The sequence below is a fragment of the Danio rerio genome, chromosome 18 (assembly GCF_049306965.1).
Source record: "Danio rerio strain Tuebingen ecotype United States chromosome 18, GRCz12tu, whole genome shotgun sequence".
In the NCBI taxonomy this organism is placed as follows: Eukaryota; Metazoa; Chordata; class Actinopteri; order Cypriniformes; family Danionidae; genus Danio; species Danio rerio.
The window spans coordinates 18252480-18278245 of NC_133193.1; the positions used below are offsets into that span (position 1 = coordinate 18252480).

The following is a 25766-nucleotide window of genomic DNA, read 5'->3' on the forward strand; positions in this document are numbered from 1 at the left end:
CTCATCTCCCATTCCCTTTAAGAGTCAGATGTGTCTCACCATGACGCATTTGCTATTTACATGGCAGACTTTGTAAGTGGAAAAACTGAATGCTTCACTATGAGAAAACAGTTAAACAGATCATCTGCAGCGTGAGGATAAAGAATGAGCATTATCCATTCAACCTCTTTACTTTATCTTAACTTTACTTCTTTACTTTCATGTATAAGGAGACACACTTCACTAAAGACATCCATTAGCCTACTTATTTAATTTTGTTTTTAAATGAACAATAATAATGAAGTGTGGTCAAAAAACTGAGTTATATCCAAACATACGTCCTATTTCTATTACCCCTATGGTGATGCAGTCGTCTCCACAACCTGACAGGTGGACAAATCTCAACTTGTTTTTATTAAAAGAAATATAAATAGACATACAATAAATACTACTGCTAATAATAATAACATAATACCAAAGAAAACTGTCATGAATAAACTGAAAAAAGCCCCCCTGACATGAAGGAGGCATGGAGGTTTTTATATTTATAGAGAACAATAATTTTTGCAACATTTTAATCCTTTAATTTTTTCATATGTAAAGATATTTGTGTATTGATGTACATCCTGTGTGTATTAAGCAATGTGCAAGCATTTGGACACATGGGCACACAACTAATGTGCTATGCATTGGACTTCAGACCAGCTTTTAGACGGTCAATGGCGCAGTCTATTACAGTTCCTCAAAATAGCAACGGGCCAACAACGCACCTTAACACACCTTTCTAAACCACCACACTCATAAGTCCACAAAGTGGCCCAAATGGATTTGCTATTTAAACAACTGGGCGCAAAACGTGAAAATAACAGTTGCACTGGTCTGAAAATAGCAATAAATCACATCAACATGTCTTGCGCCTTATTGTGCCAGGTGTATGATAGGGCCCCTTGTTTTCTTATTGAAGAATCTCACCGTCCACACCATCAGCATGCCAAACTTTCAACTAGTATCTAGAAATATCTAAGTGTGGACTCTTAAAATAAAAATACTGTGCAGAATGATGATTTTGCTATCAAGAAACAGCTAGATTTGTATTAATGAAAATGATTACAATGAATTTAACAATATTAACATCTACTAATCTTGTACAAACCTTCAGACCGCAGTAATTTTCCAACTCTGGCTAAATCTGAGCACTGAGACGTGAGGTCCGTGACAGAACAACAGATGATGATGGATGCATAAATAAGTTTTTCTTTTTTTTCCTGGGCGTACATCAGATAGATCGCAGGAATGCTAAAAATCGACCATTTGCATCAGCAGTGACGTCTTTCGCCAATCAGCCGGATGAAATAAATATTGCTTTTATCATCAAATATCTGATTGCATGTGAAAAACACATGTGGGGTGCATTAATGAGTCGAATTTCAGCATCAATTGAGTGCAAACTTTTGCAGGTTGTTGGACGGGCTCAAGGATCACTGGGTCAGGCTGAGCTGTAAATATGGCTTTAAGTGGTATTGTCAGTTACAGCATAAATTACAAGTGCAGCTGTACGCGTTACATAAGATATGAATGTGGTCCACCTTTTGCCCTCATTGTTTGCGCGGTTTGAATGCTGCTGTGCATAAACCTCATTGACACAAGCATTTGTCTGTATAGCAGCACATCAGTCCTGTGACGCAAATGACTGCAATGCAAACAGAGGCGAATGTTTAAGTGTGCAGGAATGCAAATCAATAACCATCTTGCTTTATTGGCATTTCTTCACTTTTAAACAAATACAATCAAACATTTCAGCTAGTTTGAAATTAAAGCATTTAATTATCATTAAACAAAATGTAGTAAAAATTAATTCATTAATTTTCCTTCAGCTTAGTACCTGATTTATCAGGGGTCACCACAGCGGAATGAACAGCCAAATATTCCAGCATATGTTTTACTCAGCCAATGCCCTTCCAACTGCAACTCTGTACTGGGAAACACCCATACACTCTCATCTTTACACACACACTCATACACCACAGACAATTTAGTTCATCCAATTCACCTGTTCACACAATTTGAATTGGAGCACCCGGAGGAATTCCATGCGAAGTGAAGTTTATTTATAAACTGTTTTCAAGAGGATCACATGCTTATGATTGACCACATCTGGTCCTGTATTAGCTATAACATGATTTACCAATCAGATGAATCCAAACACACTATAAATAACCAGAGTCTCTTATCTTAGTTATCTTCGTCTTGAAGAATCCCTCATCCACCCATACTCCTTCTCTTTCCTAGATTATCCAGGATAGGTCAGCATGGCGGCTCAGGGGTTAGCACTGATGCCTCACAGTAAGAAGGTTGCTTGTTCGAGTCCCGGCTGGGTCAGTCAGCCTTTGTGTGGACTTTCCTTTTTCTCCCTGTACTCCTGTGGGTTCCCCCGGGTTCCTTTCACAATCCAAAGACACGTGACATAAGTGAATTGACTAAACCAAATTGGCACAGTATATGAGCTCTCATATATATGCCCTTCAGTCAGCGGTTTTTCTCTCCATAGCAAACCTAATAATCTCTCATAGCCCCTAGCTAAACCTGGGGAGCTCTCGAGACCTACCTGAGCACAAACTCCCCTCTCGTCCCTCAAAATGGGAGGGAGCCCAGGGCTCGAGGATCTTCTGAGCTCAGGGATCTTTTCCGGGACAGCGGGCCAAACATGCCTTGTTATCAATCATCAGCTAAGTGTGAACTCTTGAATATGAGGAGAACATGCCAACTCCACACAGAAATGCCAACTAGTCCAACCAGAACTTGAACCAGCAACCTTCTTGCTGTGAGGCAACAGTGCTAACCACTCAGGCACCGTGCCGCCAGTAATAAAAATAATTATAATAATGCATGCATTAAACTTGTTCTATTAACTAATATGGTAGGGTCTTAAAAGTCTTATAATGTCTTACATTTCACAAAGAACATTTTATACCTTAATAACTCTTAAATTTACTGAAATACAATCATTTTAAAAGGGTCTTTATTTTCCTATATTTATGTAAAGCTACCTAATTTTGCTGAGACTTATCCAACAATAAAACTCTTAGCAAAAAGCTATTTATTACTCTCTTACCAATATACTTTAATGATCTTTCTTACAATAACATTTATTTGAAAGTTCTCTATGTTTTTGTAGACCATATGTTGAGGACAATGATCTGGTCTGATTGTTGTACAGACATTCAGTTTATTAAAGTGTTTAAAGAGTGTTTTTTAATAAAAGTTAAAAAAAAAAAAAAAAGTGTACTAGAGTTTGCTGTGTTTAAGAAATAACTAAAGAAATGTTGGTGATGTGGCAAGTAAAAATCTTTACAGCTGGACAAACCCCTTAGCATTTAGCCCTCTACAAGTCTGTATTTTTAATACATGATGGCCTTTCAATAGTCTTAAATGTGACTTTGTGAAACCTGCAGAATACATAAAAATATACTAGTATTGTATATTGTACAATACTAGATTTGTAAATATGAAGAAGTATGTAGTATTGTCTCTGTTAACAGTAGTTAATAAAATACAACTGTTTATTTTTAATGGTAGACGAGGTCCCTTAAATAATAACAATAATAATAATTATTTTTATTATTATTTGCTGTTGTTGTTACACTGTTTTATCTATTTATAAAATGTATATAGTATGGTGGCTGAGAGAGCTTAACATGCTGCAATTCAAGAAAACACATGCAATTACAAAAAAACACCAGTCAATTGAGAAAAGATCTTCATCAGTTTGACAGCACACATGCTGCATATCCTCACATTGCAAACACATTTGCATTTTCACACAATGCAAATAATTAATAAAACGTGCAAACATTTTATGAAAACGCTGCATTTTCTCACAACACAATGAAATTGTTTCAAGTAGACCCTAAAACGTGAAGGACTCGTCTACTTAGGTTATGGTTATTTAGGCAAACGAATACTAAAGACAAGGGAATCGGGATATTAAAATAAACAAACAAAAAACACCTTTCAAAGATCACCTATACAACTTCACTGAGCAAAAGTCAGAGCACAGCGGCGTTTGTCACGTTTTTGGGTCCCCTTAAAACATTCCCGTTGTGTTCTGTTGTTTTTGTGTCGTGAGAAAATGCAGCTCTTTTAACTAATTTGTTTGTGTTGTGGAAAATGCAGCTAATTTTTTGTGTGTGTATGCGTTGTGAAGATTTACAACTCTTGTGCTGTGAAACCAACACAATCTCACGGCTCTTTTTGATTTAGTGGCTAATTTGTATGAATTCGTACGATCTAATCCGTACAATTTAGTATGATTTTCTCATCACCCAATGAAGGTTGGGGTTAGGTGCCACGCCTCCGTTTTCAAATCGTACATTTTCGTACAACTGAACTCGTACGAATTCATATGAATTAGCCACGGAACTGACAAAACGTAAAATACTTACGTTTCCTCATGAGATCAGGCTGTTGAAACTGATGAAGATCTTTTCTTAATTTGCTGGTGTTTCTTGTAATTGCATGTATTTTCTTAAACTGCAGCACACTAAGCTCTCTCGGTCACCCGAATATAGGCTATTAAACTTGTTTTATTAAAAGTATTGGTAACAGTTTACAAAACAGTATTAGTTAGCTAATATAAGTTAAATAAATGAATGACATTACTATTTTAAAACTATAAACTACAATTTTTAAAATGTTTTCTTTTACTATTTATCCAATTGAAAGGAATCGTCATGTAAACAAGCTAAAAATAAATGTCCAGTTAGATAAGCCTTGCATTTTTCTGATCATCTGATGGGATGAGTTCATGGAAAACAAGCGGACCCTTGCGACCAATAACACAAATCTGACACTTCCGAACAAGAAGTGAACAAATGTGGAGATGTCATCCACATTAACCTCTGCTCTGAGACGATAATACAGCTCAAAACAATCATTATTCCAATCTCATCTTAATCATTCCATGCTGCACGCGAGCGAACGCACTAAACAATAAATTTAATTTCCTCCTGTTATCTGAACACCCATTGAGAAATGAAGCCCGCGCTGCCTCTTCACTCCAAGAGCTATATCTGTGAGTAGAGTGTTTTGGCTGTGAACAATTTTCAATCAATGAAATAGTTTATGGAAACTTTGAGTGGATGAGGAATCCGATTATCATATCTTTAGAGAATGGCGGTGGCCTGAATGATGGCCAAACATTTTAATAACCGTTTGATCAAAACATGCCAGCGAGCAGCACATTATACACTATTTGACAAAAGTCTTGTCGTTGCTCCCAGTTTTAAAAACAACAAATATTATTTGACTTCTAGTTGATCATTTGGAAAAGTGGCAGAAGATGGATTTTTCAAATATATCATCTGTTGAACTGCATCCTAATCATCACAAATACTGCAGAAACCTAATGGAAGCCGCATTGACCCAAGATTCTCATAGAAAACAGTCAAGTTTGGTAAAGAAAAAAATCATGGTTTGGGGTTACATTCAGTATGGAGGTGTGAGAGATCTGCATATTGGATGGCAACAGCAACAATCTGAGGTTTCAAGACATTTGTGCTGCCCATTACATTAAAAACCACAGGAGAGAGCAAATTCTTCAGCAGGATAGCGCTCCTTCTTAAGCCTGGTTTATACTTCTGCGTCAAGTGACCGGCGTGACCCACGCGCGTAGCTGTGCAGTTATACTTCTGCGCGCTGTCTCTGTTGGTCTGAATTAACACTTCCGAAACACTAGTGGGCAGTGAGGTGTTAATGCTACTCTGTGTCGAGTTTCTTCGCTGCTGTTTTGCTTTTCCTGAACACTTCCTGGATGTACAAGTGGCTCAAACTCGCTCATTTTGAGGCAGGAACCAGCGGACGTGCAAGAACTTTAACTATGAGGTAAACACAAAACAAAACTTTCCATCAGGAGCTCCTTCACGGGACTCCACACTTGTAAACGATCGCTCCATTGGGCTAGCGTCCAGCTCGCGCCATTCACGCGGCTCTTGGTCCTGCCCAGACTCGTCAGCACTACCAAACCGACCAATCACAGAGCTTGCGCTATGCGTCGTTGCGACGTGTAGTTACAAATTTTGAGAGGTGCACGTCAGCGACGCCGACGGCCACGGCAAAGGGCTATGCGTCAGCGCCGTAGCATACGCCGGCGTTTGACACAGAAGTATAAATCAGCCTTTATACTTCGGCCTCCACATCAAAGTTCCTGAAAGCAAAGAAGGTCAAGGTGCTCATTGGCCAGCCCAGTCGCCAGACTGAACATTATTGAAACTTTAAAACTGAGCATACAATGAAGAAACACATCATTTGTTTTGAAAATAGGCTCATTTTACAACTCCTTGAACACAATGATATTAGTGCAGGTCACATTAGAAGAGTTATGGAGACTAATTTCAGGCTCTGTGTAATCGCATTGCTCCTGCTGCAGCCATGGTACAGCAGTAGAGTTCTTTGATTATTACAAGGAAATGACTGAGAGTTTAGTTCATAATCATATTGGAAAAGAAAAGGAAAGAACTAAAAAGCCTGTGAAGCATTGCTAATGAGAACATTTTATTAACTGTGTAGGGCAGGGGTGTCCAAACTCGGTCCTGGAGGGCCGGTGTCCTGCAGATTTTAGCTACAACTTGCCTCAACACACCTGCAAAGATGTTTGTAGAAAGCCTAGTAAAAGCTTGACTAGCTAGCCCAGGTGTGTCTGATTGGGGTTGGAACTAAACTTTGCAGGACACCGGCCCTCCAGGACTGAGTTTGGACACCCCTGGTGTAGGGAGACCGTCTCGATGGTGTCATTCACAGTGCTTCATGGGAACGGGCTAAAGTTTTATTGGCGTGTTTTACTCACTGTGACTCTGATTGGTGAGATTGTTTATGGCATTATGGGTAATGTAGTATTTCTTGTACAAATGCTGGTTTTGACCATGTTGGTTTTAAAAAATATGCTGAATTGACTGTGACTGGTGAGATTGTTTATGGAATTATGGGTAATAATGTAGCATTTTATTGGCTCGTCTCAGTGCAAATCTGATTTGTGTGACTTTAATGGCATTATGGATAATGGAGTTTTAAATTTATTGGCATGTTTCACTCAATCTGACTCTGATTGGTGGGATCGTTTATGGCATTTTGGGTAATGTAGTTTTTTGCACAAATACTGCTATTAAACATGCCGTTTAAAAAAAAAAAGTTGAATTCAGGCTATCAGATAGTAGACTTATTTGCTTGTCTCCCTCAGTGCAAAATCTGGTGTGACTTTTTAAGGCATCATGGGTAATGTAGTTTTCTGCAGAAATACTGCTATTAAACATGACAGTTTTAATAATAAGCTGAATTCAGGCTATTAGATGGTAAATTTAATGGCATGTTTCACTCACTGTGACTGATTGGTGGGATAGTTATGGCATTATGGGTAATGTATTTTTTCTGTACAAATGCTGCTATTAAACGTGATGCTTTTAAAAATAAACTGATTTCAGGCTATCAGATGGTAGATTTATTGGTGGGTTTCACTTACCTTGACTCTGATTAGTGAGAACGTTTATGGCATTATGGGTAATGTAGTCATCTGCACAAATTCAGCTATTAAACGTGATGTTTTAAAAGTAAGCTGAATTCAGGCATCAGATGGTAGCTTTTTAGCATGTTTTACTTGTTGGGAGTGATTAATGGCAGTTTTAAAAATTCAGGTTTAATTCGAGTTGAACTCAGGTTAAAACATATAATGTAGAATTAAGTGACCTCAGAGCTCTTCTTTTGAAAGGTTTATCATTTATTGTTAGCAATCTATTTCTTCATGGAAAAAACGTATGGTGTACTGTTATGTTGTATTTAACTTTTAAGATCCATAGTTTTCCCTCCCAATATTTAAAAAGTGAGTCATCATATACCGTTCCAATATAAAAGTGAGCATTATTAAATGTATATGTAAACTAATCTGTGATTTTTTTAAAACAATTCAAATTTCCTTCCCAAACATTTCTCAAGATTCAACTCCTTATCCAAGCAGCAGAATAAAAACTAGGCTACAAATGCAGTAATCTCACGACCTCTAGTGGCCAAATATTATATGCTTTGTGCTATTAAAGCAGTGTAGGCATTATAACTCTCAAAATAAACACATGTTCCACTATTAAATAATCCCTTTTTATTGAATGATAAACAGTACAGTCTCAGGTCCTAAATCGGGACATTAGTTTGAAAGCAAACGCATCAGTTTGGTACAGAAATATACACGACTGAAAGAACAATCCCAAAAATTCAGTTTTGTTAATAACTTGAGAGTATAAATTAGTTAATACTGCAATCATGTCTTCTTCAATGAGACTGCCTTTACAGTGTAGTAAACACTTTCATACATTTCTGCTACGTCAACTGTTCTAGTAAAGTAGAACAGTTAGTTCATTAGTTTAATTTTGCATGCCGAGTGACAATTTCAAATGTAAAACTGACATTTCTGAAAAGCTAAATTAGAAATGACTGCACAGTGTAAAATGATAAGTGTGTTTTTTAAATGTTACTTGGTCAGAGAAGTTATTTCCATTATTTCACTTTTATAAAAATGAAAACATAAACTAAACTCATGAACTACAGGGAAGAAACATCTGCCTTTACTTTGGTGGAAATGCACCGAAATGAACACATTCACAAGATGTAGATCATCATACAAACAAATTGTATAAAACGTTTAAAAGCAGAGGCTAAAATGACACTGAATGTTACGGTAGAGACAGGAGCGATGAGACCAGACTGAACTTGTGTAAAGTTCAGTGGCCTACAGTTTTAGTGTGGTCAGAGACTGACTAACCCCACAGAGGCAGTAAATATACTTCACTAGTGACTGTCTACAGTAACACCGCATAAACAGCACTGTAAGAGCACTACTGCGGTGTAGCAGGCCTGTTTTTCTTCTCCTGCCAGTCCTTCTCTCTCAGGTTGAGTTCTGCGTCTGTAAATGCTGCAGGTCCCCAGTTTGTGATTTTCTGAGGGTATTTAGGACCTGAAATGACAAAACATACAATGACATAAAATATTAAGCTGGCACTTTTAAAGGGTGTGTAATCAATGTGTTATAATTTGAATATAAAAAAATAACATTCAGTGAACTATTTCAATCGCACCGCATGGTGAGTAAATAACAATGATAATAGTTTTAATTTCTAAATAAAAAATGAACATTGTAGTGTGGTATTTCAGATTTAAACTGAATGTATTTATATAGATGCATACATTTTTTGTCTTAATATTTAATTATCATAGTCGTGGTATTTTATTAAGAAAAATGTTATTGTCATTATTATTATTATAACTATTATCATTACCTGTAATAATAATTATACATTTATTAAATAATAATAATAATAATAATGTTATTTTACATTATTATTCATATTAATTGTATTATTATTATTATTGTTATTATTATTATTAAATAGTATTGTGTTAAATATTATAGTGTTATTAATATTAACTGCAATAATTAGACATTTATTATTAAATAATATAATAATAACAATACTGTTATTTTAAATTATTGTTAATAATATTTATTGTATTATTAATACTACTATATATATATATATATATATATATATATATATATATATATATATATATACCATTAATATATGAGCAATATCACACTCGTAGCAGTGCGATTTGGCTGTATATCGGCACTGGTGGGAGGTGTGCGTTGGCACGAGGCCGCAGGCCGAGTGCCTTAGTGCTCCCACCAGTGCCGATATACAGCCATATCGCACTGCTACGAGTGTGATATTGCGTTTATATAACAGTTTGACGGCATAATTGTGTATATAAAAACAAAATCAAACATGGAGAGTCTCAAAAACCCTTTTGTATGAGGAACTACTCTCTTCCAGATTCAAATCATAAGCTGACAGTTAAACGGTTGAGCGTGCATCTTTTAAACTTTAGATCTGTAGTGTCTGCTTTTTGCTGGTTGTATGTGGGCGGAGTAATACACAAAGGGAAGAGGCTGTAGGAGTTCTGATATTGCAAAATATCGCACGACTATCAGCCAATCAGATTTGAGAACCAGACAGAACTGTTATATATATATATATATATATATATATATATATATATATATATATATATATATATATATATATATATATATATATATATATATATATATATATAGTATTATGTTAAATATTATATTATTATTAATTTTAACTGTAATAATTATATTATTAATGATATTTTATTATTATATTATTTTATTATTATATAAATATAATAATAATTTAATTTCATTAATTTAATTTTTTTTTGGCTCAGTCCCTTTAATAAAAAAAAAAATAATAATAACAATAATAATAATAATAATACTGTTATATTAAATTATTATTGTTAGCATGAATTGTATTATTAATACTATTAATATTATTGTTATTTATTTATTTATTTATTTTTTTATAATATTATATTATATAATATTTTTTTTTAACTTGATGTGAATAATGCATTGTTTAATTCTGTCCCTTTTTTGTCAAACAGTGCCCAGTCTTTATATGAATTAGGCATAAAAATAACATTTTTAAAAGATCATATGCGAGGAGATGGTAAAGAAATAAAAGTTCTTAAATGAACAAATTTGTAAATAAATGTATATTAGCTTTTGTCGTTTTGGTACATTTCTCAGATCAGAATTAAAATTGGCAAAACAGTAAAAGCATTTCTCAAAGAAAAACACCATGGATGACCTGCAAAGTCTGTCTCTTGCTCAAAATCCTTAGTTCATCTCTCAAAAGTACAACAAAACAAAAATAGAAATGTGAACATTGGAGAATCTTCTCTGAGATGCACCTTCAGTAGAAAAAAAGTCCAAAATTAACTGGGAGAAACGTATCAATTTTAAACAGATTTAGAAAAAAAGTCTAATGTAAATGTATAGGAAAATGCTTTATGGCAATAAAAATATGACAACTTGTTCAGCCATTTTGCATGTAAAGATGAGAACAAACCATGAACAAACGACTGAATGTTGTTGAGGGTGAAACAATTCAACAGAGACTAAAATCATACATTTTAACCAATTTATAATGCAGAAAACATCAGAGGATTGTACATATTCATTTGCATGCATGTACAAAAGCATTTGCAACGTGTTTAGGAAATGAGAAACTGCTTTTTTATTGTGCACAAGTGACACCATGATCTGAATACTGAGAAAAGATCATCACCTGGCTGAATGAGTCTTATGAGTCCTTCATGCTGAGCCACTTTGTCCTTCCAGCTCTTTGTATTATTGGCAGCATCTGATAGTTTCTTCATGACCTCCTGCTCACACAAAAACACAAACCTACCATCAGAAGAACACACAAGAGCAGTGGCATTGCTCCATTCAACCAGCAGATGGCAGACTACACAGGCAGGATTTTTTTTTCTGCAGTGTACACACACAAATACACACAAAAATGTCCTAACTACTTATTTAAAATGAGCTGAATCAACACAATTCTTTCAGTTTTTTTTGGGGGGGGGACAACTTAAATGTTTTATATTCAATCCACAATTAACTTAATCTACAAGTTAACTTTATCGATTTGTGTTGAGGAGCATGAAGGAATTATATGAAACCCAGAATTTTTACAGTGTAGTACAATGAGGCAGTGGACCTGATATTGCTCCAGAGCTCCCTGTCTGTCTGCCTCCAGCTGATGCAGCTGCTGCATGGCGGACTCTAAAGCGCTCTCCTTGGCCAGACGCTCTCGCTCCAGCTCCTGCTTCTCTGCCTGTGTCTGAGAAATGGTCTGCTGCTGATAGAGGTGAATCTCCTCCAGCTCTGCACGCTTGGACACTTCCTCCTCCAGCAGCCTGCAGACACAGAAAAACACATGCTCATATCTGCACGTGCCAATACACAGCTCCTTTACATCTTTATTAGATCTAAAGAGGTAGTGACTAATAGAAGATTGTAGGGAGTAAGCAGAATACCCTATTAATTACCACAAAACAAGTATATATTACAAATGATTTGTCATCGTATCTTAGTGAGATACTACTGACAGGATTGTGCAAAATGTATAATTCATGAAACAAGTCATTCTTGTCCTTGATTCTGATTGGTTGAGCATCACATTGTAATCAGAAGGCCCCACCCACCGAACAATCCAACCTATTCCATTGAGTTAGTATTGTGGGAAGCTGTCTCCTTGCCATTTCTGACGAACAACAAAGAGCAAACAATGTCTAAAAACTGCTATGTGACAAGGTGAATAGTAAGCAAGCTAAAAAAACCTAAAACAATGTTTTCCTGACCCACCAAAAATGACACAATAACAGAGAGCAGCGTGTAATATTTATTAGAAAACAACTGTTATGCCCACAGCAATGAAATGTAGTTGGCGAGAGGAAACATTCATCATTTTTAACCATCTCAAAGGATTGTTGCGGAAATGAGGCGAAGGAGATATATAGAGAAAGTGAAATGTATTAGTCAATATCAGTGGTAGGGGACCTATGGCTCTCAAGCCACATGTGGCTCTTCGAGCAAAAATCCATGGTTCTCCAGCTGTCTCAATAATATTTTACAGTTTAAAAAATTATAACCAATCACTAGAAATCAGTTTCCTATTGAAAATACAATTACAATTTTTACGTTTCGACTAATACACGTGAGCAGAGCTGTGGATAAACTTTAATCGTGACACCAATAAAGGGCTAATGTGTGTGCGTGGTTACCATATAAACATACGTTGTTTTGTCTTTTGTTTACTCAATAATATTATTTTTGTTCTTTAAAACTAGTGAAAATGAATATAATAACAATAATATATGTTCTTTAAAACTAGCCAAAATTACTGCCGCATATTTATTTTGAATAATTTCAAGCAACTATGTGTTTTTTATAAAAGTAAATTGTTTGTTTATTTTAAATTGTTTTGCTTTTCAAAAAAAAAAAAAAAAAAGAGTTTATTTACCAGAATAAATGTTCTTTCTTCATTCATGGACTTGCTCAACATGACGATGCTTCATATATGTTTATTTTTGAGTTGTGCATGAACATAAATAAAGGTTTAGTTTAAACCTGTTTTATTTATAGTAGTCGTATCTTATTGGGGTAAATATATGCGTATATATATATATATATATATATATATATATATATATATATATATATATATATATATATATATATATATATATATATATACCCCAATGGGTCTTTTAAAAAATGAATTTGGCAAAAATATCAGAAATGGCTCTTTGCTGAAAAAAGTTTACCCACCCCTGGTCTATGTTATGACCCCTTTTCCCTACTTCTTTAGTTGGAGAAATGATCCAACTCCATGCGAAACAATTTAATATTTACAACTTTTTTGTGGGTGTGGCCTAAATGCACTCTCTCTATTCTGTATTGTAATCTTTTTGTAAAAACACCACTTTTTTAAATACATGTGCTTTACCTCAGAATTACTGTCTATAAACAGCAAATTATGACCAAAACAAATTTGTGATGTGATGATACAAATGTGATGATAATAATGTGATAAAAATATAAAAAGCTATAGTTTAAAAAAAATGACTTTATTACAGACTATAATTCTGTATCCTGTTTACTCTTTTGATAAGAGATGCCCAAAGTTGGGCCCATGGGCCAAAATTGGCCAATTGTAACCTTTGATTTGCCCACCATCCCATCTGAGAAGAAAGTGAAAATGATGGAGAGGGGCAAATGCCTTTAACAAAGAGATCAGAGAACATAGAGATCGACTTAACATATTTTTATTTCTTTGTTTTATAGCAGAGCTACAAAAGAGCAAACAAATTAAATGTTTTAATGAAATGTTTTATATGAATAAGATTTTTTTCCTGTACTGGGTACTGCTGGAATGGCATCCGCTGCGTAAAACATATGCTGGAGTAAAGAAATAAAGGAAAATGAATGAATGGATTTGATTTTTTAAAATGTAAATACTGTCACTCAATGGATAGAGAATTATGCAGACAATGTTGGCGAGTAAATCAAGCCAATGTCTGCAAAGACAGTGTAATTCTGTTATAAATTAGATTGTTTTCATTTTTACTGTTAATAAGTTCATTATAAAATGTTAAAAATGTACTGTAAATCACCCATGGCAACTATGTTTATCTTTGGCCCACTAGCCTTAATCAAGTTTGGTTTTTGGCCCTTCATAAGAAAAAGTTTGGGCACCCCTGCTCTTGATTCATAGGCATGAGATGATAACCGTTTTCAAGGTATACCGCGGTTTGGAAAGGTCAAGGTTTTAAAAACCGCCAAAGTTTCCTGTAATACCGTTTCTAAGGTATGTGTAATAACAGTATCTCCAGCATAAAAATATCCAAAGATGCCATTTTAAAATGTAAAGAAATCTGTTATTGAAGCAAATGAAGACAGCAGAAGTCAATGACTCATTTGACATGTTCATTTGACATGTTTACTGTTCCAAAATATTATACAAAAATGTTTTAAAAAAATAAAATATATTGTTTTCAAAGAGGAAAAAAGTTTTTGTTTTTTACCCAGACATTTACAAATAATGTATTTTAGAGCAGTGAGCACAATACCATGATACAGTGAAACCGGGGTATTTTTATCCAAGGTTATCATACCGTCAGAATCTTATACTGGACTATGCCTATTCATACTCAGGATGTTTTGTGTGATTCATAATTCAGTTCTGAATAACTCACAAACCTTGCATTTACAGATTGTTCACATGTTGAAATTGAAACTGACTGTCAGTAGTTCCCACAATTGTGAGTCGTTCATAAAGCTTGAAGTAAATGTAAGATTCTTTTAACAGTTTACAAACTCACATTTGACCTGCTGTATAAACAAAATACACATTTTAACAATGACTAAAAGATTATGGATGTGGGAGTGTGAAAATGAGGGGGATTCACACACTGGTTATAAAAGCAATTGTGTGTTTAGTAAAGTGATGAGCTGGTGATTGGTCAGCACAAACACAGGAAGACTGCTGGTTTTTGTAGGGTGAGACAGGGAACAGGAACTGCAGACGTGAACAGACGTCTCAGACATCCTCATGTGTTTGTGATGCTTCTCTAACTTCCCACCTTACAAGGAAATAGACGGTCCTCTGTAAACTGACCTGATCCAGGTGTCACATGACCTTACTTTTTAAAGTTTGATCAAGCCATAACTGCACAGCTATGCTATACAGTAGTCAATTTAAGGTGGACAAAAAAGTTTTTAGGACAAAAATGTTTTTTTTTTTCAATAGTGTTTGGACAATTTTGGTGAAAGGTTTTGATCCACTTGAAATGTTGACTGTAAAAGTATTTTTTTGTGTGTGTGTCTAATTGTTTTATCAAAACACATTTAGAGTATATTTAAATTATTTTTATTATTATTATTAATGAAGCATAGGCAAAACAGCCCAAATGTTTTTAAATGCTTTAAAAAAGCCAGAAAACATGACGAACATGAAGGGCTCTATCATAAGATGTGTTTAGACGTGTTTTTACTATTTTAAGACCAGCGCAACCCTAAATTTCACATGTTGCGCCACAGTGTTTAAATAGCGAATCCATTTGCACCACTTGTGGACTCATGGCTGTGTCGGTCTAAAAAAGAGGTATGTTAAGGCGCATTGTTGGCACGTTGCTATTTTGAAAAACTAAAATAAAATGTGCCATTGACCAACTAAAATCTGGTATAGTTCAGTGCAGAGCATGTTGGTAATGCGCCTATGTGGATTCAAATGCTTATACATTGCTACACACAGGACGTACAGCAATACACAAATATCTTTACATATGAAAAAAATTAAAGGATTAAAATGTTACAAAAAATATTATTTTCTACATAAATATAAAAACCAATACCCCTTTTCAGCTTTTTCCAGTTTATTCATGACAATTTGCATTTGTATAATGTTATTATTTTTAGCAGTGTTATCTATAAGCAGTAATTCAAAAACGCTTTGTTGATGTCAAGAATTAAATGGTTGATATGGAGGATGCATGACCTGTGAATGAATAAATGTCAAAAAGGCATCAGAATTTCATAACTTTCTAGCCATGCTTGGATTCTTTTTCTAACCATTATCAGGTTCCAATCGGATATGCAACAACTACAAAAAATGGTTTATGATCAAGTTATTTTGTATCCATATATTAAAATACAATGCTAAAATTTCAAATTTCATCAAGATAAATTCAAGACATTTTGAAGACCAAAAAAGTGCTTTAGTAGTTTGAAGGGAACACAAAATGTCATTATGTTCTCCAAATGCAAATTTATAGGGAGCAGACTTATATTACTTAAACAGACATACTTAAGACTTATATTTCTCATTTTACATTAAAAAAAAGTTGACTTTGTTGAGATATATGTATTCCATAAAGAAAAAGACTGAGCATGGATTATCAGGCCTGTGAAAGTAAAGCAAGATAAACTGCATTTAATTTAGTCCGTAGTTATTCATTTACAGTTGTGTTAGCTGAACTGCGGAGCTCAGAGCATATTTGGAATTAACAATTTGTTTCCACAACCTCAGCCTGTTATAATAATTGGTATCCTTTTTTCATTTATTACCCCTCAATAATTAATCATATGAAATATAATTCACTCCACATTTTAAAGCCAACAAAAAAAAAGCCAGCATACCTGGCCTGTAGTTTTCGGACAGTTTCCTCATCCTGTCTGGCCTGTCTTTCCTCCTCCAGTGCTTCTTCTAAGCTGTGGTACATGTTCTCCAGTTCACGGACGCGCTGCAGATACTGCTCTAGCTCATTGGACTTCTGAGCCACCTGTTCCTCCATTTGCTGTCGTACCTAAGACACAAAGAGAAAAAAGTTTAGTAAAATAATAATAAATAAATCAAAAAGAAAAATAAAAAATAAATTTTGTAAATATTCTGTAATAAAATAAGCAAATATGTATTTTTTAACTGTCAAAATTGTCAAAAAACACTGGACCCCATTAATTATATATATATATATATATATATATATATATATATATATATATATATATATATATATATATATATATATATATTGGAAAAACAAGAAGACAAATGTAATTTTTGGCTTAGCAACTTCAAAAACTTCACAAAATCAAATGAATGATTATAATCTTGATTAGAGAAAATGAGGCTTTGTTTAGGTGTCAAAATTGTGTGCTTCAACGTTTCAGATATTTATAGCCAAAAGCAGAACTTCTGCTGCAGTGTACTTCCTGTAATATTCAAAAATGGACCTGTTGGGCTGAGGTAATCTAGCACCCTATTGGTCAAAATAACCTCTCTAGACACATGACATCAAAACGCATGTTGAAGTTTGCTAGCCAGACAGTGAACAAGCAGAGCAAACAAATACCATTTTCTCTTTCTCCATTTCCAGCCGATACAGATCCTGCAGCTCGTTCTGGGTCTGCAGACGTCTGCGTTCCTCGTCTGCTGCATTGGCTGCTGCCTCCTCCAGTTTCTGTGCAACACAAAGACGTTTTTCATTTGTAAAGTACCAAGATACTCATCAGGTTCAACTGGATTTTGAGCCACTTGTCTCACTGGATCGGAAACCTAGAATGCAAATGCTCAGACATAGAAACTTCTGTTTTATGGTCTGTAAACAGCAGGTATTTCAGCAAGCCAAAAACAAACTAGATTTTTTAAAAAAAAATGTTTCTCAAGATAAAATTTTAAGTGGGCTTCAAAAAGCTAGCAAGAATTTTCGAAAAGCTAGAAGTGTAGATTTTAAGTATAAACTTATGGATTTAGATTCAAGTAGTTTTCTGTTTGAAGAAGTTTTAAAACAGAAATTTGAAGGTCCTTTTTAAGGCCATGCAGTTAATCAGGCCTGATGTCACAAGGAAACGTAACTATTTTACGTTGTGTCAGTTCAGTGGCTAATTCGTATGAGTTCAGTCATACGAAATCGTGCAATTTTTTTTTAACTAGTATTCTTAAAGTGGAATTTAGAGGCTTAACTGGGATTTACTGGGATTTTCTAAGTGTGGTACCCAACACCGCCCCTAAAATAAAGCGTCATTGGGGTATGAGCAAATCATACTAAATTATACAAATGAGATTGTACGAATTCATATGAAACAGCCACTAAATCAAAAAGTTAGGAATTGCTGTGAGATTGTGCTGTTTATCATATACTATCACATATCATGGATCACCACTGAACGGTTGCTAATAGGATATTAAGATGATTTTCTCCAGTTTCTATATGCAGTATGGATAGTTGCTATGTAATTGCTAGCCTGTTGTTAACATGTTTTGAGATGTTTTTAGGTGTATCTGAACTTCAACTCTGAGATCTGGACTTTACTAGAACTTCTATGTTAAGCTGCTTTGATACAATCTACATTCTAAAGGTGCTATATAAATAAAAATAAATTGAATTTTAAAACTGTTAACATGTTTAACATGTGTAAGCACATTTTGCCATCTTTCTAGCCTTTCAGCATGTTGTCAGCATGTTTAAACATGTTTATAACTGTCTGATGTTTTAAACATTTATAAAACACTGTTAGCATGTTTCTACCATGTTGCTCGCATGTTTATTTTGAAATCATTTTACACATTCTTTTACAATGTTTTGCAATTTTACCATATTGCTAACATGTTTCTAAAGTGTTAACATAACATTTTGCTGGCATTGTGCTGCCTTATTTCATCATGGTGCTAGCATGTTTATTAACATATTTTACCATGTTGTCAATGTTTTGTCACATTGTTAGCATGTTTACCATGTGTTTCATCAAATACTAGCATATTGGCCATGTTTCTAACAAGACAGCTGATGAAAAGTACAAAAAAAAACGCATACACAACTCTTTTACAGTGTGAAAAAGATCATGCTTTGTTCATACATTACATTTTTTTAATGCAACAGCTAATTCAGACAACACAAAAGGCTGTAACCAAAACCGCCCCTATACTTCCTTTATGAAAGAGAGTGAATTTGAGCACACTGACTGCGCTGGAAGGGATGCCATTTTGTTTGTACTTTGCTGGTTGATAAATCCCTCAGACAGATTCATTCATTCATTTTCTTGCCAGCTTAGTCACTTTATTAATCAGGGGTTGCCACAGCGGAATGAACCGCCAACTTATCCAGCACATTTTTACGCAGCGGATGCCCTTCCAGCCGCAACCCATCTCTGGGAAACATCCACACACACACACTCATACACTACGGACAATTTAACCTACCCAATTCACCTGTACCACATGTCTTTGGACAGTGGGGGAAACCGGAGCACCCGGGGGAAACCCAAGCAAACGCAGAGAGAACATGCAAACTCCACACTGAAACACCAACTGAAACACAGAAACGAGGATCGAACCAGCAACCCAGCAACTTTTTTACTGTGAGGCGACAGCACTACCTACTGCGCCACTGCGTCGCCCCCCTCAGACAGATTGGATTTTAAAATTCTTGGTCAGACCCTCAGGCTGTCTATTAGTAGTCAAAAGACATAATTTGGATTTCTGTCATGTATACAATCGTTAATTTAACAATTACATAATTTATTTAGGAACTTACACCAATAGGATTCAGCTCTGGATGCCATCTTGTGGTCAGACGGACAAATTATATTGTAGACATTATCTTGTAGCCATTATATATATAGCCATTATCATTATATTGTAGCCATTATATCTCCAGCCATTGTGGCTACATTCGTCACATTATTTTTACATCCTTCGCTCGCTAACTTTCCTTCATCTCGTTCCCTTGGATGTATGTCATTGATTATCTTACACAAGTGTCCACTAGTGGCTCAGTGGTTAGCATTGTCACCTCACAGCAAGAAGGTCGCTGGTTCAAGTCCCAGCTGGGCCAGTTGGCATTTCTGTTTGGGGTTTGCATGTTCTCCCCATGTTGGCATGGGTTTCCTCCGGGTGCTCTGGTTTCCCCCACAGTCCAAAGACATGGGTGAAATAAATAAACTAAATTGGCCATGTAGTGTATGTGTGTGAATAAGTGTGTATTGATGTTTCCAAGTACTGGGTTGCAGCTGGAAGGGCATCCGTTGTGTAAAACATATGCTGGATAAGTTGGCGGTTCATTCCACTGTGGTGACCCCTGATGAACAAAGGTACTAAGCCGAAGGAAAATGAATGATGTGTTCACAACTGGGGGTACATCTGAATGGCTTTAAATGGAATGCCCTAAACTCCAGAGCACTTGGTAACAGCTGTATTGTGACATCACAATCATGTTGCATTCTGGGGCATACAGGTGCTGGAGTGTACACATGAAGCATACTCGCTCCATTGGTCAAAATCAAGGGATGGATCGTATGTCCATGTAAGCTTCCCTCGTTCACTAAACAAAATGCAAAGCTCTTAAAAATTGGGGATTCCCCCGAGGGAACAAGTGAAGGGAAGTTTGTGAGTGTGTGACTAAAAGTGGACTGGCTTGTACATTTGTTATTGTGGTGCATTGTGGAATTGATTGAGTGCACTTCAGATTGTTCACTATGATTTGAAAACCACTTAAAAGGCTGCTCCACTATTCGGTGCACTATTTAAGATTGTGTGAGGTGATTTTGATTACAGCAAAAGTAAATCTAGTTTTTATAGTATAGTTTTTTTAACACAAAAGTACTACAACAATCTCCACAGTGGAGAGCACATTGGACCACAGTCTCGCTCATGGATTGTCTGTATGGCAGGTCTGTGTGAGCTCCAGGTGGCAGTGCTGAGTGACAGGGCAGGTATTGTTAACGTTTGCACCCCTCAGGGTCTGGCTCTCTCTCCACAGGCACCTATTGTCCTGCACTGTATTAGAGGATGGGGGAGAGACACTGACAGTGTCGGACTGTTCTCCATTCAGCACAATTGGGTCAGACAATGAGATCTTGTCATCACTGTAAATCAAATGATTGTTCCCAGTTAACACTGTATTTACTGTGACAGAGTGCTTCTCTGTCTAATAATATTGTGGAACATGCAGCGTTCAGCGCAGTTTGATTAAATGGCAACAATGTTGATATTTTTAAGTCATTAAGTTGTTGTGAAGGACACCTTTTGCTGTTTTTTCTGTACAATTTAATCCAGTACTCACACTCTGAAGGCCTCTTGAGGAATATTAATTTTTTTTTATATTTCCCAGGTGATGTTTAAATGGAGAGATTTTCTTCAACACATATTATACATAATAGTTTTAATACATAATGTATTTGGTCCGCCAAGATAACATGATGTTATCAGATTAATGCAAGATTAATATTAGATAACTAGTATTCAGCTTATTGTGAAATTTACAGACTTAACTGGGATTTAGTTCAGTCGTATAAAAATGTACAATTTAAAAAAAGGAAGTGTGGCACCTAACCCCGTCCCTAAAATAAACCATCATTGGGGGATGAGCAAATTGTACTAAATAGTATGAATGAGATTAAATTCATACAAATTAGCCACTAAATCAAAAAGTTAGGAATTGCTGTAAGATTGTGCTGGTTTATTATATACTAATCACATATCATGGATCACCACTGGATGGTTGCTAATAGGTTATTAAGATGATTATAAACATATTTTAGAAATAATAGTTTTAATAAATAATAATGTCTTTTGCCTCCCAAGATAACATGATTTTATTAGTTATTTTGCAAGATTAATATTAGATAGTATTCAGCTTAATGTGAAATTTAATGGCTTAACTGGGATAAGTAGGCAAGTTAGGGTAATTAGGCAAGTTACTTGACAACTATTGGTTTGTTCTGTAGCCAATCAATAAATAAAAAATTAGTTAAGAGGCTAATAATATTGACATTAGCAGTTTAAAAACAACAGTTTTATATAAATTCCAGTGATTGTAAAAAATATAAAAAGGAAAATATAATAGGAAATACAGTGACATATTTTTATATGATTTATAGAAATTAAGTGAACCAGATCAGTTTTATATATATATATATATATATATATATATATATATATATATATATATATATATATATATATATATATATATATATATATATATATATATATATATTTATTTAAAAAGTTAAGGTAGTTTAAATAACATATATATTTATATTATTTCAAATATAAAACTATAAAAAAAAATCACTTGAATATACTTTTTAATTATTTTTAAATATTTTTTCCCAAAAATATAAAATTTCAGACAATGTCCTAAGTCTTGGTCGCTTGGTAATTTAAAAAAAATGTCATATATGTTATTAAACGATTAGAATTACTATATTTTATCCATAACCGACATAAGATAAAAATTGTTTTATCTTATAATATATTTAATATATACTTAATATTTAGTAGTTACATAAAAAAAACATGAGGGCGATGCAGTGGCTTAGTAGGTAGTGCTGTTGCCTCACAGCAAGAAGGTCGCTGGTTCGAGCCCTGGCAGGTTCAGTTGGCGTTTCTGTGTGGAGTTTGCATTCTCCCCGCATTCGGGTGGGTTTTCTCAGGGTGCTCCAGTTTCCCCTACATATATTCCCTACATATATATATGAACGATCCTGTGCTGTAACATTGTGCCCACCATTCTCATTAAGTGACATTACTATTAAATTAAACTAATGAATAATGACTATTAAAAAAATGATATGGTAGGTAGACTGTTGCACTTTTTTGTGTTGTCAATATGCTCATGTTTATATAGTTTCTATTGGTATGTGTGCGTCATTTTGTGCAATATTTGTATGTTTAAACCACCTCCGAGTCACTGGAATTGTTATTTTGGGGGTCGCGGGCTGAAAAGTTTAACCAATGTGCTAAATTTGTAACATGATCATGCTTATCTTACAGATTTAAATCCCCTTGCTAATGACAAAACTCATTGAGGATAAGTCTGCCTAAACCCGGATTTACCAGTATTAAATCACTCAACTGGAAAAGATCATTAGGATAACGAGAAATTAAGACAAACTAAGGTTAAGAGGGCTAAATGAGAAACAACTAATCATCCAAACCCCCGACACTCACACATCTACTACAATACACACTCAATCCACATCTCTCAATCAGCTGTGAAACAACACACTGGAGCTAATCTGATTTCAGTGCAGACCGTTTAGGGTGAAACAACACGGCCATGAATAGGGAAGATGGTGCTCGAAATGAAAGGAGATGATTTCTGAGAAATCAAAATTCATGAATAATAGAGAGATTACAAAGAGCCACCGTGTTTCCTGGAGAAACCTTTACACCAATGATCGGTGTGACAACAAACAAACTTCCTGTTTCATACAAACCGCAGGAGTAGGGGCAGATTGTAATTTTGTTCATGATACCCACAGCACTTTATCTTTTCATTTTTTAAAAATTGTCAATTTTTTTTCTTTTGTTTCCACCCAAAATGAGAATTTAACTTATCGGCAACTAAAAAAGTGAAATAAATTGAAATTAAAGTGCTTTTTCAGTCATTTAAGGGAATGAAATGTCACTTTCTGAGAAGCTGGTGAGATAAAATCAATAATAAAGACAGAAGTTAAAGAATCTACATCCAAAATGTCGCACCTCTTTGTGACAAATGTAACTCATTAGATGCTGTCCCATAGTTTTTTTGCTCCACTAAACAGAGTTGTTGAAATAGAGCTTTTAAAGTCCTATCTGGGATGTTTTGGCTGCAATTACTGCCAGATTTGATGCTTTTAATTCTGGTATTTTCTGAACAAACACATTCGTTGTTGAGCACACAACACAGTCTGCTCTCATACAGCTTAACTAAAGCCAAAAAGTTATAGCTACTGTTATTGAAGGTAACAAATTCTCCTACATGTAAACTGTGGCTTGCAGAAATGACTTCTTCTTTAGCAGTTAATTTGGAGCAAGTTAGTTACAGTTTGAAAAGAAAACCTGAGCAATTTTCTGGCATTCTTTCATCCTTTCACCTTGATAAAAACCCTATTGACTGGTAATGTTTAAATATTTTTTTCATCATGCTCTAAAGTTTCAACAGGTCTTTGTAAGCAAGTTATTTGAGGAATGGTGTGTGGGTGGGTCTGTTTTCTATATTGTCTTTAAATATGTAGAATTCTTGGAGAAAATATGGAGAATTCTTTTTCCTGAGTCTTCTTCAATGAAAACTTATTTAACAAAAAATAGTTGCAGGAAATAAGGAAGCCAACGTAGCTCTTGTAATTCCCATATAATAAAAGCCTTGCAACAACAAGCCCTGCCATGTTATCTTGCTTCGGTAGCAGATGCCCAAAATATTTTTAAACAATCATATCAGTTAGCTGTGAGAAGGAATTGAACCAAATTATTTGATTGATATATTTCAATTGAAACTCATATGACATTCCAAACAGAGTCCGGCCAAAACAATATTTGTTTGGAGTTAAGCTATAAATGAGAAAGAAGTATTTTGACTTTAAACAATATTTGAGATAAGTTCTATTAATTCTACAATCTAGTAGCTTTTGCTCCGCGTTTAGAATTTATAGTTGAAATTAGGGATGCACAGTTTTTTATGCCTTGTGTTTTGTTTTAAATCAGTATAGTTTAAGGTATTGAGGTCAATTTTAAAAAGTCTAACATACAAATGTTTGGTCTAAGGATCTTAATGAGGATGTGCATGTTTTATTTTCAGATCAGGTATGAGAAATGTTAAAATTGTCTTCTAAAATCCCTACTCACCAAATGATTCAATGGAAAGTGCTGCATAGGTTTTACTTCACTCCAATGACATGTTTTATATGAATCTGTCATCTTATAAGTGTAATCTCTGTTCACAAGAATATTTAGGCACTTTTGAAAAATTATTTTGAGAATGTCGCTCCCTCTCACTTTTCTGGACTCTCGCAGGATCTATCATTTTTGTTGGGCACTGAGATATGTTTGACTCCACGTCATTTTTTCATGAATGACTTTTGGGACCTCACTTTGTCCGTTTAACAAAGACGTCTACAGTTAACTGCTCTCACAGCAGCAAAACAAAAATTGCCAGTCAACAGTTGGAATCCTCCTCACACAATGCACAGACAAACCTAGACTCTGTATTTGTTGGACATTCTCTCAATTGCATTCAGCTTTTGATGTTGTGTCATCCTTTTTCAAATCTTTGTACATTTTATTTATAAAAATATTGCATTAATTTGCTTATTTTTATTTATTTATCTTTTGAAGTCTACCAGGGGTGGGATCCCAGCAAGCACTTTTTGTTTTTAAAAGATGCCTAATAGATGTCTAAACATAGTCGTCTTGGCAAATACAAGGCTAAACTAGACTAGTCTTGAAATAAACAGATTAGACAGACTTTAAATGTGTAGTCATTCATTTTTGTTTATTTAATGACTAGTCTAGTTTTGGGCTATTCTTAGATGTCTATTAGAATTTCACTGACAGCTCAAGTTTAGCCTTGTTTTAGCCAAACTGTCTATGTTTAGATGTCTATTAGACGTCTATTAAACACAAAATTGTTTGTTGGGATGGGTGGAAGTGAGTTCTAAATTTGCAGTTTTGTTTTATAATATTGTTCTCGGATAAAAAAAAAAAACTCAACATACAGTTCAAATAATAAAGTCTGACAAAATGATATAATAGTTTTTACAAAGCATTTTCGGTTTTGGTTTCAGCACAGAATTTCTATTCAGTGCATCCCTAGTTTAGATCATAGTTTATTTACACCACCTTATTGCATCCAATTTATCCACCCCAATGAAGAACAGAAGTTTAAGAGTTCATGCACATCTTGTCATTTCCATCTAGTGTTTTATTATAGGCGCTATACCAAAATGTGCTTAAAAAAAATGGATGGAATGCAACAAAACATGCAGTTACCAGAAAAAGCGCTGAGAGACAGGATTATTTGTGTGTGTGTTATATTAGAAACAGAGA

The 25766-nt window shown here is 34.7% G+C and overlaps 1 protein-coding gene across 2 annotated transcripts in view; it reads right to left on the bottom strand.

Moving 5' to 3' along the window:
• Positions 1–8099: 8099 nt before the first annotated feature.
• Positions 8100–25766, bottom strand: part of swap70b (switching B cell complex subunit SWAP70b) — a 40101-nt gene continuing 22434 nt past the window's right edge. The window contains exons 8-12 of one of the 2 annotated variants that reach the window (XM_073929238.1): positions 17311–17418; positions 16598–16764; positions 11616–11814; positions 11181–11277; positions 8100–8971 (exon numbers count right to left, since the gene is read on the bottom strand). In XM_073929238.1, the coding sequence (XP_073785339.1) occupies positions 8853–8971; positions 11181–11277; positions 11616–11814; positions 16598–16764; positions 17311–17418 (690 nt within the window). In that variant the 3' untranslated portion in view covers positions 8100–8852. The remainder of the gene's footprint in view (positions 8972–11180; positions 11278–11615; positions 11815–16597; positions 16765–17310; positions 17419–25766) is intronic. The other variant, NM_001044986.1, reaches the window with a different exon arrangement.